This window comes from Oxyura jamaicensis, chromosome 4 (genome assembly GCF_011077185.1).
Source record: "Oxyura jamaicensis isolate SHBP4307 breed ruddy duck chromosome 4, BPBGC_Ojam_1.0, whole genome shotgun sequence".
NCBI lineage: Eukaryota > Metazoa > Chordata > Aves > Anseriformes > Anatidae > Oxyura > Oxyura jamaicensis.
The window spans coordinates 14,855,267-14,870,410 of NC_048896.1; the positions used below are offsets into that span (position 1 = coordinate 14,855,267).

Consider the following 15,144-nt stretch of genomic DNA (forward strand, 5'->3'; position numbering starts at 1 on the left):
CACTGTGGAGATGACTCGGCTTTGGTGCTAGGCCTGTTTCCACCGGTCAGAGGTTGCTGTGGCATCCTCGCGGGGCGTGCACGGACCAGGAGCTGCACTCGACGATCCCTGCGGGTCCCTTCCAAGCTCGGGATGTTCCGTGGTGCTGTGATTCTCCCAAGTTCCTGCCACCAGCGCTGACAGGTTGACTTCGCGGCCGTAACAGGCTTTCACAACGGCCAAACCCCCTCAGCCCCACGGGGTTCTGCGGAGGGGGGGACGCGACCCCCGCGGCGGCGGCGGGGGGGAGCTGCGACGGGTCGGGGCGCTGCCTTTAGCCTGTTTCGCTTGTTTGTTTGTTCCCCGAGGCCGGAGGCGACGACCCCGAAAGCCAAACCCCTGAGTGGGGCCCTCAGGGCGCGGACACCCCCCACCCCCTTCCCCCTTCCCCCCCGACCACCCCAACCCCCGGCGGCCATTTTGCCTGGGGGGCTTCCAGCCCGGCTCCCTACGCCGGTTGCGCGCCTTACGCCGCCTCCGCAGCGCCCCGAGCCGTTACCGCGGCAACCGCGCCCTCCTTCCGCCGCGGCGCCGCTGACGTCGCTTCCCCGCCCGCCCCCGGCCGTACTGGGAGCACTGGGAGCACTGGGAGCACTGGGAGCGGCCATGGCGCTGTCGCGCGCCGAGCGGTGCCTGGCGCTGCTGCTGCGGCTGCTGTCCCGCGCCTGCCTGGCGCTGCTGGGGCTGGCGGCCCCCGCGTCGCCCCGCGCCGTGCCCCCACCGCGCCGCTCGCTGCTGCTGCTGCCCGCCCGGCAGCTGGCCAAGAGGCTCCGGCAGCGGCAGGTGGGCACCCAGGGGTGCTGGGGGGTCGGGGGGGGGGGATAAGGGGGGGGGGGGGGGGGGGGGGGGGAGGGGGGCACCCCTCGTCGCTGAGCACCTTCCTCCCCCCCCCCCCCCAACCACTCCCCCAGGTGACGTGCGTGGAGGTGGTGGAGGCCTACATCGAGAGGATCAGGGAGGTGAACCCGCTGATCAACGCCGTCGTCAAGGACAGGTAGCATGGGGGCTCCCTCGTCCCCCTCGTCCCCCTCGTCCCCCCCCCACCACCACCCGAGCTGCCTCTCCCCTGGGTTCCGCGCAGGTTTGAGGAGGCCCTGCAGGAAGCCCGGCAGGTGGACAAGCTGCTGGCAGAGGCCCCCGGCGACGAATACCTGGAGGAGAAGTTCCCCTTCCTGGGGGTCCCCATCACCGTCAAGGAGGCCTTCTCGTTGCACGGTGGGTTCGCCCCTGCGCCTCTGGCAGCGGCAGGCAGCGCCTCGGGTGGCGGGTGGCCGCGGTAGGGAGCTCGAGGGGGAAGCGGCGTCCCTCTCCCCGCCTGCCTCCCCTTTGCTGACCCTTCCCTTGCAGGGATGCCCAACAGCTCCGGCCTGGTCAACCGCCGCGACGTCATCGCCACCTCCGATGCCACCGTGGTGTCACGGCTGAAGCAAGCCGGCGCCATCCCGCTGGGGGTGACCAACTGCAGCGAGCTGTGCATGTGGTTCGAGTCCAGCAACAGGGTCTATGGCCGGACCAACAACCCCTACGACCTGCAGAGGATCGCAGGGGGCAGCTCAGGTGAGCACGCCGCTCCGGGAGGAAGGGGTGTCAAAATGCAAGAAGGAAATTGCTCCCACTGCACGCTGCTTTAACCCCCTGCTGGGCTCCTGCGCAGCTTGCAGGCATTGTCCGGGGCAGTGCAGGAGGTGATTTGCAGCACCAGCATCTTCACACCTCCTGGGTGTCCCCCTTGGCACTGCTTCATCTTGCTGTGGGTACAAAGAGCAGTGCAGATGTGGCGTTTAAGCAAGCAAAAATCCCCTTGGCCTGTTTTCCCAGACATTGCAGAAGTGGCTCCCACCCTGCGTGCACACAAGGGGAAGTGACTGCTGCAGGATGCTTCTGCTTGTTCTGCACTATAAACCACCGGTTTTGCTATATTTTCTCCTGTGCAGGCGGGGAGGGCGGTGTCCTTGCAGCCGCCTGCTCGGTGATAGGTGTGGGCTCCGACATCGGCGGCAGCATCCGGATGCCGGCTTTCTTCAACGGCGTCTTTGGCCATAAACCCACCACAGGTGAAGCTCTGCAGGTGAAATGCACGGAGGAGGAGGGCTGTGGGAGGAAGCTCTGCTTGCCTCCAGTTTTGCCACCGTGGGGCTGCCGCGCACCGACAAGCAAATTCTTGCACGGGGCAAGCCCGCTGCGTGAGCGCCGCAACGGGAAACTGATGGCAGGATGTCAAGTGCATGGGAGGCGGGAGGTGTCTTGTGACAGGTATTGCATCCCCAGCGTGGGATGTTTTCCCAGCACCGGTATATGCTGCTCGGGTGTTTCCCTGACAGCCAGGACACAGGGTGCTTTCAGGCAGCGTCAGGGGTGGTTTTCAGCCTGGCGGGGTGCTTGGCTGTGCCAGCCGGCTGCTTTTCCCACTTGTGCACGTTGCCTGGGGTTGCGAACGCTCCGAGGAACACCACCGGAAATTCCTGGAGCACCAGTGCAAACTCCAGGGCACCTGTGCAAATACCTGCAGCAGGCAGACAATCCCCAGGGCACCGTCACAAATCCCTGGAGCAGGAATGCGGTACCCAGGGCACCGCTGCAAGCTCCCAGGGCAGCCGTGCAGACACTTTACGTGCAACCCCTGAGCTGCGGCGGGAGACCGTGGTGCTGCGGGGCTCGCCCCATCCTGCACTGGTGGTGCTGGGGACGTGGCTCGTGGCGAGCGACGCCTCTCCCTGCTTGCAGGAGTGGTCCCCAATGACGGGCAGTTCCCCATCGCGCAGGGGGTGCGGACCAGCTTCCTCTGCACCGGGCCCATGTGCCGCTACGCCGAGGACCTGGAGCCGATGCTGCGGGTCATGGCTGGTCCTGGAGTCCACAAGTAGGTTGCTCTTGGTGCCTCACGCTGCTGAGCTGGTCCCAGCTGCTTCCCCGGTGGAGCTGGCCTTTTCTGTGTTACGCCTGCTTTTTCCTGCCGCTGCAGAACTGGTTTTCCACCCCTACTACCACTGGGTTGCTGCTCTCGCACCCAAGCAGCGTTTAGTGCGCACGCAGCAGCACGGAGCAAGGTGCAGGCAGGGCAGGTCCTGCTGCTTGCCGCGGCCTCTGCAGGCTCACGGTGTTTCACGTGGCAGCGTGCTCCATTCCTGCTTTCATTTCTACCTGCAAAGCTCCAGTCCTGACCTCAGCCTCAGGCGGGATCTGTCCCTACAGGGTGCACCTCGAGGGACAAAGGTTTTTCTGTCTGCTGCAGCAGCAATAAACATGCAAAGCCAGCAGAGCACAGGGCCGTTGGGATGGGCAAGCAGATGGGGAACGGGCAGTTTCGGGGTGTCCGTGGGTCTTGAGGGACCTTCCTTCCCACACTGACCCAGAGCAGGGTGTCCTGAGGATGTTTCCAAGCCTGTGAGCAGCTCTGGAGCAGGGAAGGAGCCGGGCACGGATTTGCAAGCAGCGTCGTTCCCTTTGCAGGCTGAAGCTGAACGAAAAGGTGTCGCTGGAGAAAATCAGGTTTCTCTGCATGGATCACGACGGCGGCTCCGTTTTTGTGTCGCCTGTGGACAAGGAGATTCTGCAGGCCCAGAAGAAGGTAGGAAGGAAGGACGGGAGAAGATACTTTTGTTCTGCATTACAGTGGAAATGTTGTGAGTGGCTGCAGGCGGCCTTGCGCTGGTGTTTGTACCGGGGTATCCAGGGCTTTTGGTGCAATTTCCATTGCAACGGCTCTATTTTGCTTCCTTAACCTCTCCTCTTTACACCATGGAGACCTTCCAGGGTTGCTGGGGGGAGCCCCAGGGTGGTTTCCCCCTGCTCGGTGCAGAGAGGAGCTGCCAGGGGCCCTGTGTGGTAGCAAAAGAAGCTGCTCCATGGGCTCTCTGTCCCACGGACCTCCTCCCTCTCCCTCATTCCCACGGGTTTACGGCAGCATATTGTGTCGTCGTAGAATCAAACCCTTCCCCCTGTCCCCACCAGGTGGTGGAGTACATCGAACGCGACCTGGGGGTGCAGGTTCAGCGCGTGTCCGTCCACAAGATGAAGTATTCCTTCCAGATCTGGTCGGCCATGATGTCTTCCAAGGACGGCGACGGGCAGGTGGGTGAGATAGCACGGGCCAAAGGCACACGTTCTGCGTGAGGAGAGGAGGGTCAGCCCTCTGGGGCCAACCGGGGAGAGTTACTGACTTCCCAGACCTGCTCAGAAGCTTTCTGTGCTCCTCCCACCTCCTTCCAAAGCCACACAGGTCTCCCCTCCGTGCTGTGCACCTCAGGCCCTGCTGCAAACTGGGATTAATACGCGTTAGCATCCCAGGACTGAGGCGGCGGTTAGCGGCGTGCCGTCGTCTCTCCGAGCATCATCTGCCGCCCCGCAGATGCAAAATGCCACGGTGCTGATCCCTGGAACAAAAAATGGGAGCCTTGTGGCGCGCTGTTGCTGCAGGAGGGGTGTGTGTGTGTGTGTGTGCTTGCAGGATGCTCAGCACTTCACGGACCTGCTCGGGGATCACGGGAAGCCGGTGTGGCCGATGTGGGAGCTGATGAAGTGGCTGGTGGGGATGTCTTCTCACACCCTCCCAGCCATCGGTAAGCGCAAGCCCCGCGGCGCGTGGAGGTGCTGCTGTCTTGGCAGCAGGTACCGGGGGATGACGGGGAACCCTCGTTAGCAGCGTCGTGCTGCTGCCTGATGAGTGCCGAGGTTGCTCTGCTCGACCCTCGAAGCAGTGGGCATACCGAAAGACGTTCCCCCACCAAATGTGGGGAGTGTCTCCTCCACCTGTTCTTGGTGGACAGTGTTGGATATGGCTTCACAGCGTGCCTCCCAGCCTGCTGTAGCCCACGGTCCCGTTCGCTCCACTTTAACGCTTCATTCCTGTTTGTACCCTTGCCCTGTAGCCCTGGGGCTGACGGAGAAGCTGGTGACAATCAACCCTGGCGCTAACGCCAAGCTGGTGAGCATGGGGAAGAGCCTGCAGGCTGAGATGGAGACCTTGCTGGGGCCGGACGGAGTGCTCCTCTACCCATCCCACCCCACCGTAGCTCCGCGGCACCACTCCCCGCTGTGCATGCCCTTCAACTTCGCCTACACAGGTGAGCAGCTGCAGCTCCCCCCCCCGCCCCGGAACCTCCAGCGCTAACAGCAGGGTTATCAGAGGGGTGCCCCCTGCTCCAGAACGCCACGTCAGCACTTGGCGTTCGTGCACCCTGGCCCAGAGGGACGTGCTCGACGTGATACAGCTGGCAGCGTGCTTTAGCAGCCGCCCCAGAGCTGCTGCACGTCTCGGGGTGCAGCTTGGAGCTCCCCGTGTGGCTCTTCTGCATCTTGAGCTCCTCGTTACCAGCTCCACGGTGCAATGCTGTCTGGCTTTGGAGCAGCGTAGGGATGGTGCCTGAAGCAGATCTTGGCACCTGACAGCAAGTGCCACCCAAGGGTGGCATCGCTTGTGGGTCACCACTGTGATGCCGGCAGCCTCTGGCCGGCGATGTCCCCTCGTCATCGTGCACTGCCTGGCGGTCACCTAGCTCGGTGGAGCTGATCCGTGCGAGATACTGGCCCCCGAGTCAGCTGGGGGAGAGCTCTGATGCGATCTTCTCTCTTCCAGCCATCTTCAACGTTCTGGGCTTGCCCGTCACGCAGTGCCCGCTGGGCTTGAGCAGCGAGGGCTTGCCGCTGGGCATCCAGCTGGTGGCAGCCTCCTACAACGACCACCTGACGCTGGCGGTGGCCCGGTACCTGGAGGAGGCCTTTGGAGGATGGGTGCTGCCTGGCAAAGCTTAGCCTGGCCTCCGGGAGGCAGGGACAGAGGCGGCCACGCTGGGAAAGGCAGCGGCAGGCGCTGATGTCCCACCACTGCCTTCTGCCTCCGCGCTTGGAGCATCCTGCCCACGTCCAGCCCGTGTCCTCCTGGGCGTGGGGGTGCCCGTCCCTCCGTAGTGCCTGCTGCTTGGAAGACGCTGCATGAAGGCGAGGGAGAGGAGGCTGGATAGGGCATGGGCGCTGCAAAACTGTCTTCATTCTCCTTGGCCTCTCCCTGCCTATGGCTTGGGCTGCTCGTGGGTGCCCCAGAGGCATCCTGGTCCCTGCAGCCTCCGTGATGTGCTGCAGGGCGTCCCCCGGCCGGCGAAGCAAAGCAGGAGGCGATGCTGGAGGTGATGCTGGCGGTGGCTGCACACAGAAGGGCCAAATGTTTGCTCTCGTGAGCCTTTGACAGCACTGAAGAGCTATTTGACTGCAGCTCTCTGTGTGCTGAGATGGCTAACGCATCTCCTGCCCACAGCTTCTGGGGATCACCCAGCCTGATCGGCGTCCCGTGCTCCTGCCCTCCAAGGTGCCCGCTGCCTTGCTGTCCCCCATGAGTGACACGTGCAGAAATTTGGGCCGGGGGCTGGGGGGCAATTAGTGCGACATGTTCTCAATGAGGATAACATTAAAGAGTTTGTCTGCCCAGTGCCTGCGTGTCCTTGTCCCTGCCGCCCTGCCGGCGTGCTGTTGGTGACAGCCTTGTCCCCAAGGAGCCCACCTTGGGCTGCAGCTGTTGCAGAGCATCGGCCTGGTGCTTGTCCCCCTGCTCCCTGGGGTCCTGCTGTTGGGAGGGTGTCGGGTGCCAACCAGCAGCGCCTGCACTGGGTGATGCTCGAAGGCTTCAAACCCAGGGAGGCGCTGGTTTGGGGAACAGCTTGCAGAGGGCACTGCTGAGCCAGCTGAGAGCCTGCTGGAGCCCGCTGCAAGGTATCTGAGTGAAGGAGGAAGGAAGAGAAGAGAGAAGAAACCTGACCCAGGGGTAAAAAAAAAAAAAAAACCACGAACCACCAAAGCAACGTCACGTGTTGTGCCGTGGGACGTCTCCGTCAGCCTCCAAGTGCAGCTGGGTTGGGCACGGAGGATGCAACCGGTGAGCTGTCCCCTGCGACCAGGTGGCCGAAACGGTGGGCAAACGTCTGGAGATGTTTCCAGAGGAAGCTCAGAGCATCTCATAGGCTAACGTGGGGTTTTGGAGCTGGACAGACCTGGGCTTGGACTCCAAAGCTGTTTGCCGCAAGGCATTCCCACCACGGCAGGGCGCGAAGGGGCAGCTGCGTGGCCGAAGGTAGGGAGAACCCGCGGGGCTCCGGTGTGGTGACGGGGGAAGCTGGGCGAAGAGGGCTGCGTGGAGCCACCTCCACGTGGGGCAGCTGAAAAAACCAGGGGCTTAGAGAGCAAACGCTGCTGGGCTTAAATGCTGCTCCTCTCGGTGGGTTTCGGAGCTTTTCGATGGCTGGGGGCACCTTGTTTCACCCAGCCCGGGAGCAGGCATGCATGGCATCCTCCTCGTCCCCGGGGTCACAGCACCGGTGCCACCGGTCGTGCCGGTCTGCGTGCCGTCCCCAACACACCCATATCCTGGCAGCTCCGGCGCCTGCCTCCCCTGGGCTTCCGACAGCAGCCAGGCGTGCTGTGAGAGCAGACCGAGGCAGCTGCAGCAGGAGGTCGCGGCAGCACGGTGGAGCAAGGGGTGGCAAGCTGTCCCCATGCGGCCCCTCGCCACCGCAGCCCCCGTCGTGGTGCCGATGCCACGGCGCAGGGTCCCCAGCAGGCTGCAGAGGTGGCGCCCTGTGCCACGATGCCCACACCTCGGCGTGCAGCCTCTGCGGGCAAGGTGAGCTTGCAGCAGCTACTGGGGGGGGGGAAAAAAAACGCCTGTTTTCTGTAATCCCAGGTTCTGGCTGCCCGTCGCGGCCACGGGTGGCCAAAGTGCTCGAGCGCGCGGTGGGACGCGGCGTGGCCATGTAGAGCAGATGGACACGGGATGAGCCCTGCGCTGAGCCTGCTGCTGTCCCTGGCTGGCTGCACCCTGCTTCAGGGTGAGTCCAGCACCGGGCAGTGGCACCACGAAGTGGCCCCACGGGTGGGAAAAACCACGGGGAGAGCTCTTAGGCAAAAACAAAACGCACCGGCGGGGAGGTTGGGTGCAGGGGGCACCTGGGCAAAGTGGGGGGACCCACGCAACGTGGCCAAGGAGGACGGGGCACGTACGTGCAGGGATATGCAGAGCAGGGTGGCAGAGCCTCACGCCCCCCCGCTCCCCCCAGGCGTGCCGTTCCCACCCCAGGACGTGAGGCTGGAGGCTCAGAACTTCCACGTGCAGCTGCGGTGGGAGCCGGACCCGCGCACCCCTGGCGAGGCCGCGTACCAGGTGGAGTGGAAGAGGCGGTAGGTGGTCTGCACGGGCTCGGCACCCCAGCGGGGTGCACCCCAGGACCCCGAGGACTGCTTTCCCAAAGTAAATATCCCATAATAACAGAAATGCAGAGACCAGCTCGCCCAAGCCCTGCTCGGGCAGGGTGACCGCAGGACGTGTCCTCTTGCATTTTTGACCGCCTTCAGGGATGGGGGCTCCACAGCCTGCCGGGGCAACCTGTTCCCCTTCTTGGTCGCCCTCAGTTAGAAACAGTTCTTTTGTCTGGGGTGCTTTGGTGGTCGTTATTTCCCTATGCTCCAGCGGCAGGTTTGTATTTCAGTCCCTGCCCATCGCCTCTTGTCCTTCCGCTGGGCAGCACCGAGAAGCTCCCAGCTCTGCCAGCGTCGCTCCACCGGGTGTCTGCCCGTGTTGATAAGGTCCTCTTGCCCCAAGCCACCTCCTTTTGAGGCTGAGCCTTCCCAGGTCGTCTTTTTGGACCTCCGCTGGGCTCGCTCCGGCATGGAACAGCCCCATCCTCGACCTGCTGGTGATGCCCACGCCTGTATCTTGCTCTCCAGCCCCTTCACTCTGATATTTCACGGCTAGGGGAGGGGGTTTCCTTCTGGCACCATCTCCCTGCATTTTCTCCGTGGGCAGAACCTCCAACTGGACCAGGGCAGATGCCTCCTGGGGGAACCACACCGGCTCGCCCTGGGTGTGCCAGCTGTATTTCGACGAGATCTACGATATCTACTGGGCCAGAGTGAGAGCAGCGGGGGACGGCGAGCTGTCCCCATGGGTCTATTCCAATGAGCTGCAGCCATACAGAGACAGTAAGGACCAGGGGAGCACCTTCCCTGCTCTCCCTGGGGGGCTGATGGGCAGAGAGGTCCTTGGAGAGGTGGGAAAGGTGCCCGGGCACAAGAACAGGGTGGGAGCAAGGAGAAGGGCTCGGCGCAGAGAGAGGGGATGGAGGAGGGGATGCAGTTGAGAGGAAGACCCTGGATGGGACACCCCAGGCCATCAAGAACTTGGGTTTCTGTAGAAGGCGTTGAGATGGGGTAGAAAGAAGGAGGGGATGTCCCTTTACATCTAAAAGCGTCCCTTGTTCATCCCAGCCAGGGGTGCCAGAGGTGCTGGGTGAGGGGGGTTTGTCGCAGCAGGCTGGTGAGGGCAGGAGCACCGTTCTGTCAGAAAAGCGTGATTCCTGGAGACATTTCTAGAGGTGTTCTGAAGGTTTGTTTTGCTTCCCCCTCCTCATTTTTTTTCCTCCCCCTACAGCAATCGTGGGCCCCCCCAGGTTGTCCTGGCTGTTCCAGGGCCACGTCCTCAGCATCAACGTCACCGCGCCGCTCACTCCGTTCCGAAGCAAGAAGGGCTCCTACAAGCCAGTCAACAAAGTGCTGCTGAAGCTGTGGTACTGGCTGCACCTCTACGACGGGGATGTGCTCGCCCAGCAAGTGCGTGGCGGGGTGGGGACACGGGGGGGGGGGGGGGGGGACAAGGACAAAAGGGCACAGGGCGCGCAGAAGCTTCCCTGGAGCAGCGGGGCAATGAGCCGGCAGCACCCATCAGGTTGCTCCAGCCCCTGGGTAAGCTGATAAGGGGCGGCTGATGGTTTGCACCCCCAAAATCAGCCCGGGGGTGGAAGGGGGTCCCTTTTCTCTGCTGGCTTGCAGGCGTAATGAAAAATGAACAATTTGGGGATGAAAACACGGGGTGGGGGGGTCGTTGCACAGGCACGCTCGGTGCCTCGGCCACGCGTCCCCTCTGCTTGCAGGTGCCCTGCCGGCGGAGCGCGAGGGGAGCCCCGTGCACCTTCAGGCACCTGAAGCCGAGCAGCCGCTACTGCGTCCGCACGGTGGCGGTGGGCACGGCCCCCGAGCGGAGCCGGGAGGCTGAGCAATGCCTGGTGACCCCGGCAGCTCCTGCAGGTGAGAGCTCGGTGTGTCCCCCTCCCCGCCCGCCCGCATCGCGGGCACGCGGCAGGGTGCGGGTCGCGCGCCCTGGGCTGATCTGCTCGGGGCTGGACCCATCTCGGGGGGATGCTGCTCGTCGTGGGAGCTGCTGGGGGTGCCAGCTGGTGTCCCTTCGCCTCTCAACCCGTGGGGACTGTCCCAGCAGGCTTCCCCTGGGTCCTCGTCGCCGCGCTGAACGCCACCTTCCTGCTGCTGAGCGTGGCCGGACTCTGCCTGGTCCATCTGTACGTCTTCCCGAAGCCCTCGGAGATGCGCCTCCCGAAAACACTCGTGAGTGACGGCCGCGGGGATCCCAGCATCTCCTTCCCCCAGCCCCTCTGGGCGCCCCAGTGCTCTCAAGCCTTGCCCCACGGGAGAAGAAGCTGGTGGGTCACGCTGGAGCGGGGGTCCTGAGCCGCCTGGGAGCGGGAGCCCTCTGCCTGGGGACCCCTTGGCGTTGCTCGGTTGCACCGGCTTGAAGAGGGGAACAGAAGAGTGGGGGTGCTGTCCTCGGGAAGCCTTTGCCATGCAGCCCCTTGCTGCGTCGACAAGGCAGCTCTGCCCTTGGAGCAGCACCGGGGCAAAGCCTGGAGAGGCTTCCGGGGCTGCAGTGCTGCTGGGCTCACCCAAGTACTCTCAGCCAGCAGAATGGGGCCGTAAATCTCCGTTTCCTATGGGCAAAGCCCTCTGGAAACACTCACCAGGACAGCCCATCTCCCCAGATCCCATTTCCCAGCGCTGGGGGGGGCACCTCTGGGGACACAAGCGACCTGCCAGGCTAAGAAGTCCCCCGTACATCGTGCGGAGGCGGTGGCCAGCTGCTCCGCCTGGGCGCCCGCTGGCTTCCGCACGGGGCTCACTTGTGCAGACCGTGGGTCGTGCAGCACCGCTGTCCCTCACCGTCGGGATTTTGGCAAGCCGGGACTGACCTGCTTTTGCTGCTTGCTTCCCACCAGGCCCCTCTGGACAGGAGCAGCAGGGGGGTGCCCGCCCTCGCGCCGCGGGAGGACGCGCTCGCCCTGCTGCTGCCGCCGGCCGGCAAGGAGCCGGCGGCGCCTGGAGCCCCGCTGCAGCCCAGCGCGAGGCGTCCCCAGGAGACGAGTGGTTACTGCCCCAATGGGTTTGGGAGCGACCGCCCCGAGGGATGGGACACGTCCTGCACCCGCAGCCAGCCCGGGAAGGCGCTGGGCACCTGGGCATCGCTGCGGCTGGAGGAGGAGGAGGAGGAGGAGGAGGAGGAGGAGGAGGAAGAACGTGACGGGGATGCTGCGACGGTTTCCACTGACAGCAGCGCAAGAGATGGGGACTATGGGACATCCGAGACGTGGCTCCCCCTGCACCTCCAGCTTTATTCCAAGTGCCCGTGGCCAGCTCCAGGAGCGGGCATCAGCCTTCCTCCCTCCCTGCAGACCATCAGCTTCAGCCCCGGGGAGCTGCGGGAGAGCGAGGCAGGCTGCTGGGTACCGCTCAGCTCCGTCAGGCTGCTGGCCAGCAAGGAGGAGGACGAGGGGCAGCCCCCCCGTGCTGTCCACCCCTCGAGGACCAAGCTTCAGCTGGGTGACAGTGCCACGCAGCAGGGTGACACGGGGCGGACAGCACCAGGCAGCCCCTGCCCGGTGCCCCCGGTGCCCCTCAGCACGTCCCACATGGACATGCTCCGTGGAGGGGGGGCAGCAACGTCCTCAGAGCATCCCTCAGCGGTTTTGGGTGCAAAATGTGAGGAATAGGTGCCACAGCTGAACCTCCCCCCCCCCTTTATCTATTTATCCCTCTACAGAAGTGTGTGTGTGCTAATGCATCTCTCTGTGTACACACGCACAAACATCTCTTTCATTAGAGGAGATTATTATTATTATTATTATTATTAACCTCGCCTGGATAGGCTGATTTTTAATTAACACTAATTTATTATGGGAGCTCCCTTCCGTGCTGCCAGGCCTGGGGAAGCTGCCGGGAAAACCTGGGGGCTTCCCTGGGGAGGAAATCGCACCCGCGGCTGCTCTGTGCCTTGCTGCAGCACGGGGAAAAAGGCCGGCTCTTCAGCAGGATGGTTTCATCGTGCCTCCTCTCCAGGCTCCTGGACCCGTGAGGTTCAGCCGGGATTTGGGAACGGGGGCTCTGCTCCGTCCCCACCGGGGCAGGAGGGCTCCTGCAGTGCCCCGTGCTGGGGAGCAGAAGGCCCAGGGGGAGCATCTGGCTCCGGTGGCATCGCGGGGGGGTTTCTTCTGCCGTGTCATGGCCAGTGCTGCTCCCTGGGCTGGGAGCGAAGGGAAAGCGGAGGGGGGTCTGTTGCTCCGTCACTTGTCATCGCAGCAAGTGGCCAAAGGTCCCAGCGGCGGCACGAGGGGCTGCTTCTCTCCGGGGCTGTCCCCAGAGGGGTGTCCTGGGGTCAGCCGGGATCTTTGCCCGTCGCTGGGCCGGGTGTGTTAGGTGGTGCCTTGCCAGGGCTCCTCTCGGGCTCGGCTGGGACCAGAGAGTCTGATTTTCCTTGGCTGGTTTCACTTTCTTTTTTCACTACAGAGCGGGGGGGAAAAAAAAAAGCTGGGGGGCGAAGCACCTGCTGTCACGCTGGGCCACGTGAGATGGCCTTTTTCATTTTCAGGTGTTTAGAAAGCAAACCCAAAAGCCAAGTCAGAAGAATTTTCCCCCGTCTTCACAGCAGGCAGACTGCAGGGGGGCTGAGGTTTTGAGGCAGACGCAGGAGCCAAAGTGGCGTCAGCTGCAGATCCTCGAGCAAAATGTTCCCCCCCCAGACCCTCCCTCGCCGTGCCCTCTCTTTTTTTTTGTTTTCACCTTTCTTTGGGGCTTTTTGGTGCGTTTGACCTACTGCTCTGCCCATGCTCACGCACCCCGGCCTCGGGGCTCCTTTTGCTGCCCAGGCAGCCCTTTTCTGAGCCCGCGGGTGACTCAGGCCGGGCGCTCGCCGCAGCCGGAGCCACCCAAACCCGGGGGGGGGGGGTGAAGCGACAGAAGAGCCTCTGCGAAACGGAAACGGCGAGAGTGGAAAAAGGCAGAGCGCTGGTGACATTTCGCTCTGGCATTTCAGCAGCACGAGTTTCTGAGTGGATGTGAGAAGGGGGGGGGAATTTGCGCCATCCGGCAGGTGCGGGGCTGTGCGGAGCCACCGTGAGAAAGCGCAGGGCGCACGTGCGGCGGTGGAGACCCGGTGCCACGGCACGCGGCTTGGTCTGCCCGCCCGGAGGCTCTGCTCCCTCTGTGCAGGCGTTAAAATGTTTCGCAGGAGGGGGCCATGCAGGGAAAGCCCCCCCAGGTGAGCAGCATCGCATCCCTGCATCCCCGCTGCGGGTGTGAGCGGAGCCCGGCTCCTGCCCCAGGCTGCAGCCCAGAACCCGGAGAGGTGGAGATGGGTCCCGAGACACCCAGGGCGCCCCTCGGCGTCGTGCCCGCGGGTATTTGCTGCCGAAGCCTGCAACATCTCTGGCTCACCCCCCCCCGACAGGCCTGCTCCCCGTGCCGCTGGTGTTTTGAACTGCTGCCGGTGCCAGATCAAAGCGATGAGGGGGACGCAGCTGGGAACGGCTCTATCAGAAGCAGCCCGTTCAGGACCATCACAGGGTATTTCTTATTACTAATTCTCAGAGAGCTGAGCTGCCAGCTACAGAAAGATTGGAGAGGGGAATTTTTTTCTGTGCGGGGGCCAGCGGGGCTTTCGCAGCTGCCGCCTGGGGAATCCGGCACTTAACAAAGCCGAGGGAGACGGCAGCTCCTGAGATGAATGAGCCGAACTCAGCTCCAGCGTTTTGCCGGCTGTTGGGGCTCAGGAGGAGCCCTGCTCGGCCTTGGACGAGGCAGGAGGCAGAGACGAAGGGGCTGGGGCTGGAGATCTCGTGGCCTGGGCCACCAAGGGTGGCTTTCAGGGCAGGCTGGGGCACTCCTCGCCCCGGACCGTGAGGCTTCTCCACGGGCAGCTCCACTGCGGGACCCGAGCGAGGGTGCCCAGACCACGCTGGGGCCAAGCCCTGTGCTGGGAGGTGGCCCCGGGGGTGGCTCGGCCGCAGAGCAGAGCGTTTCCCATGGCGTGCGCCGGTCTGGGAGTGCCCTCGTCTGGGGACACGTGGCAAGCGTCTGCAGGGCGCTGGGTGGCAGGGCTGGGTGTCACCCCTCTGCCTCTGCTCCCCACGGCTCCCCATGCCCCCCTGTCCTCCCGGGGCAGGGGCTGGCTGACGAGCGGTCCCAGCAGCCAGCTTGGTGCCTTCCCACCCCCCCTTCGGAGACCCGTGAAACTCTTCCTCGCTGCTCCCGGGAAGGGTGCCGCCAGGCTGGAGCTGTCACAGCGAAGGCGGCTGGTCTGAGGCCACCAAAGGGACCTCAGCTGGATTTCTCCGAGCTGAGCCTCCCAGGTTAAGAGATTTAAAGGGAAGCAATCCCAGCCGGCTGGAAACCCAGGCGTGCATCTGTCAGGTGTCCTCACTGCCGAGTGACGCAGCAGTGGAGGGAGCAGTGACAGTCCCCTCTTGTCACCGGGACAGGCGGCCAGAAGCACCCGGCGCGCGTACGGCTCGCAGAGTGCCCGGGGGGGAGGCTGGGGGCCGTCACCTCGCTGCCTGGCGCTGCTGGGAAGTGAGCGGGCGCGCGGCTCCTCTTGCCACTTGGCTGACTCACGGGGACTTCCAGAGCTTTAGCAACTCCACCACGCGCCCGAGGCCAGGAAAACGCCTCCGCGGCCAACTGCTTGGGATGGCCGAGCTCCCGGCACCCTGCCCCTGGAGCTGTGCGAGGCCCCGGGGGCTGGGGGCCATCCTCGTCGCCACGTGTCCAGCGGCCCAGCAAAGGGAGGTGGGTGCCCGGGGACCCTCCGTGACCTGCCAAGGGGACCCCAGGGCTTGGCCGTGGGGCGGGGGTGATCGTGGCGCTGACGGCACGCGCGAGCAAGGCGTATTAAAATAAAGTTTATTGCTGTTCCTAGTTACAAAAAGAAAAAAAATATAACACCCCACAAACAACCCGAAACCCATCAGTTACAAAACCAGTCCCCAAACCCGGCGCTGTGGGAGC

At 63.9% G+C, this 15,144-nt stretch overlaps 2 protein-coding genes across 3 annotated transcripts; both read left to right on the plus strand.

Moving 5' to 3' along the window:
• The first annotated feature begins 630 nt into the window (after nucleotides 1–630).
• Nucleotides 631–6,462, plus strand: FAAH2 (fatty acid amide hydrolase 2). The gene is made up of 11 exons (XM_035324856.1): nucleotides 631–822; nucleotides 951–1,033; nucleotides 1,121–1,254; nucleotides 1,387–1,596; nucleotides 1,974–2,093; nucleotides 2,764–2,899; nucleotides 3,490–3,607; nucleotides 3,991–4,110; nucleotides 4,487–4,598; nucleotides 4,908–5,102; nucleotides 5,615–6,462. The coding sequence occupies exons 1-11, from the start codon at nucleotides 646–648 to the stop codon at nucleotides 5,788–5,790; spliced, it is 1,581 nt and encodes a 526-aa protein (XP_035180747.1). The 5' UTR covers nucleotides 631–645; the 3' UTR covers nucleotides 5,791–6,462.
• Nucleotides 6,463–6,550: 88 nt separating this feature from the next.
• Nucleotides 6,551–11,980, plus strand: LOC118166173. Of its 2 annotated transcripts, none has more exons than XM_035324854.1 (8): nucleotides 6,551–7,099; nucleotides 7,709–7,853; nucleotides 8,082–8,202; nucleotides 8,828–9,003; nucleotides 9,452–9,630; nucleotides 9,951–10,104; nucleotides 10,292–10,419; nucleotides 11,085–11,980. In XM_035324854.1, the coding sequence occupies exons 2-8, from the start codon at nucleotides 7,799–7,801 to the stop codon at nucleotides 11,853–11,855; spliced, it is 1,584 nt and encodes a 527-aa protein (XP_035180745.1). In that variant the 5' UTR covers nucleotides 6,551–7,099; nucleotides 7,709–7,798; the 3' UTR covers nucleotides 11,856–11,980. The 2 variants fall into 2 exon arrangements, with proteins under 2 accessions (XP_035180745.1, XP_035180746.1); XM_035324855.1 differs by having other exon boundaries at nucleotides 10,295–10,419.
• Nucleotides 11,981–15,144: the final 3,164 nt, after the last annotated feature.

What these genes read in the sequence shown, in the direction of transcription:
- LOC118166173 (XM_035324854.1), top strand. Translation starts at nt 7,799, where the DNA reads ATGAGCCCTGCGCTGAGCCTGCTGCTGTCCCTGGCTGGCTGCACCCTG. An exon ending in GCTGCAGCCATACAGAGACA is followed by an intron (nt 9,004 to 9,451) that starts GTAAGGACCAGG and finishes CTCCCCCTACAG; the next exon opens with CAATCGTGGGCCCCCCCAGG. An exon ending in TGCGCCTCCCGAAAACACTC is followed by an intron (nt 10,420 to 11,084) that starts GTGAGTGACGGC and finishes GCTTCCCACCAG; the next exon opens with GCCCCTCTGGACAGGAGCAG.
- FAAH2 (XM_035324856.1), top strand. Translation starts at nt 646, where the DNA reads ATGGCGCTGTCGCGCGCCGAGCGGTGCCTGGCGCTGCTGCTGCGGCTG. An exon ending in AGAGGCTCCGGCAGCGGCAG is followed by an intron (nt 823 to 950) that starts GTGGGCACCCAG and finishes CCACTCCCCCAG; the next exon opens with GTGACGTGCGTGGAGGTGGT. An exon ending in CCAAGGACGGCGACGGGCAG is followed by an intron (nt 4,111 to 4,486) that starts GTGGGTGAGATA and finishes GTGTGCTTGCAG; the next exon opens with GATGCTCAGCACTTCACGGA.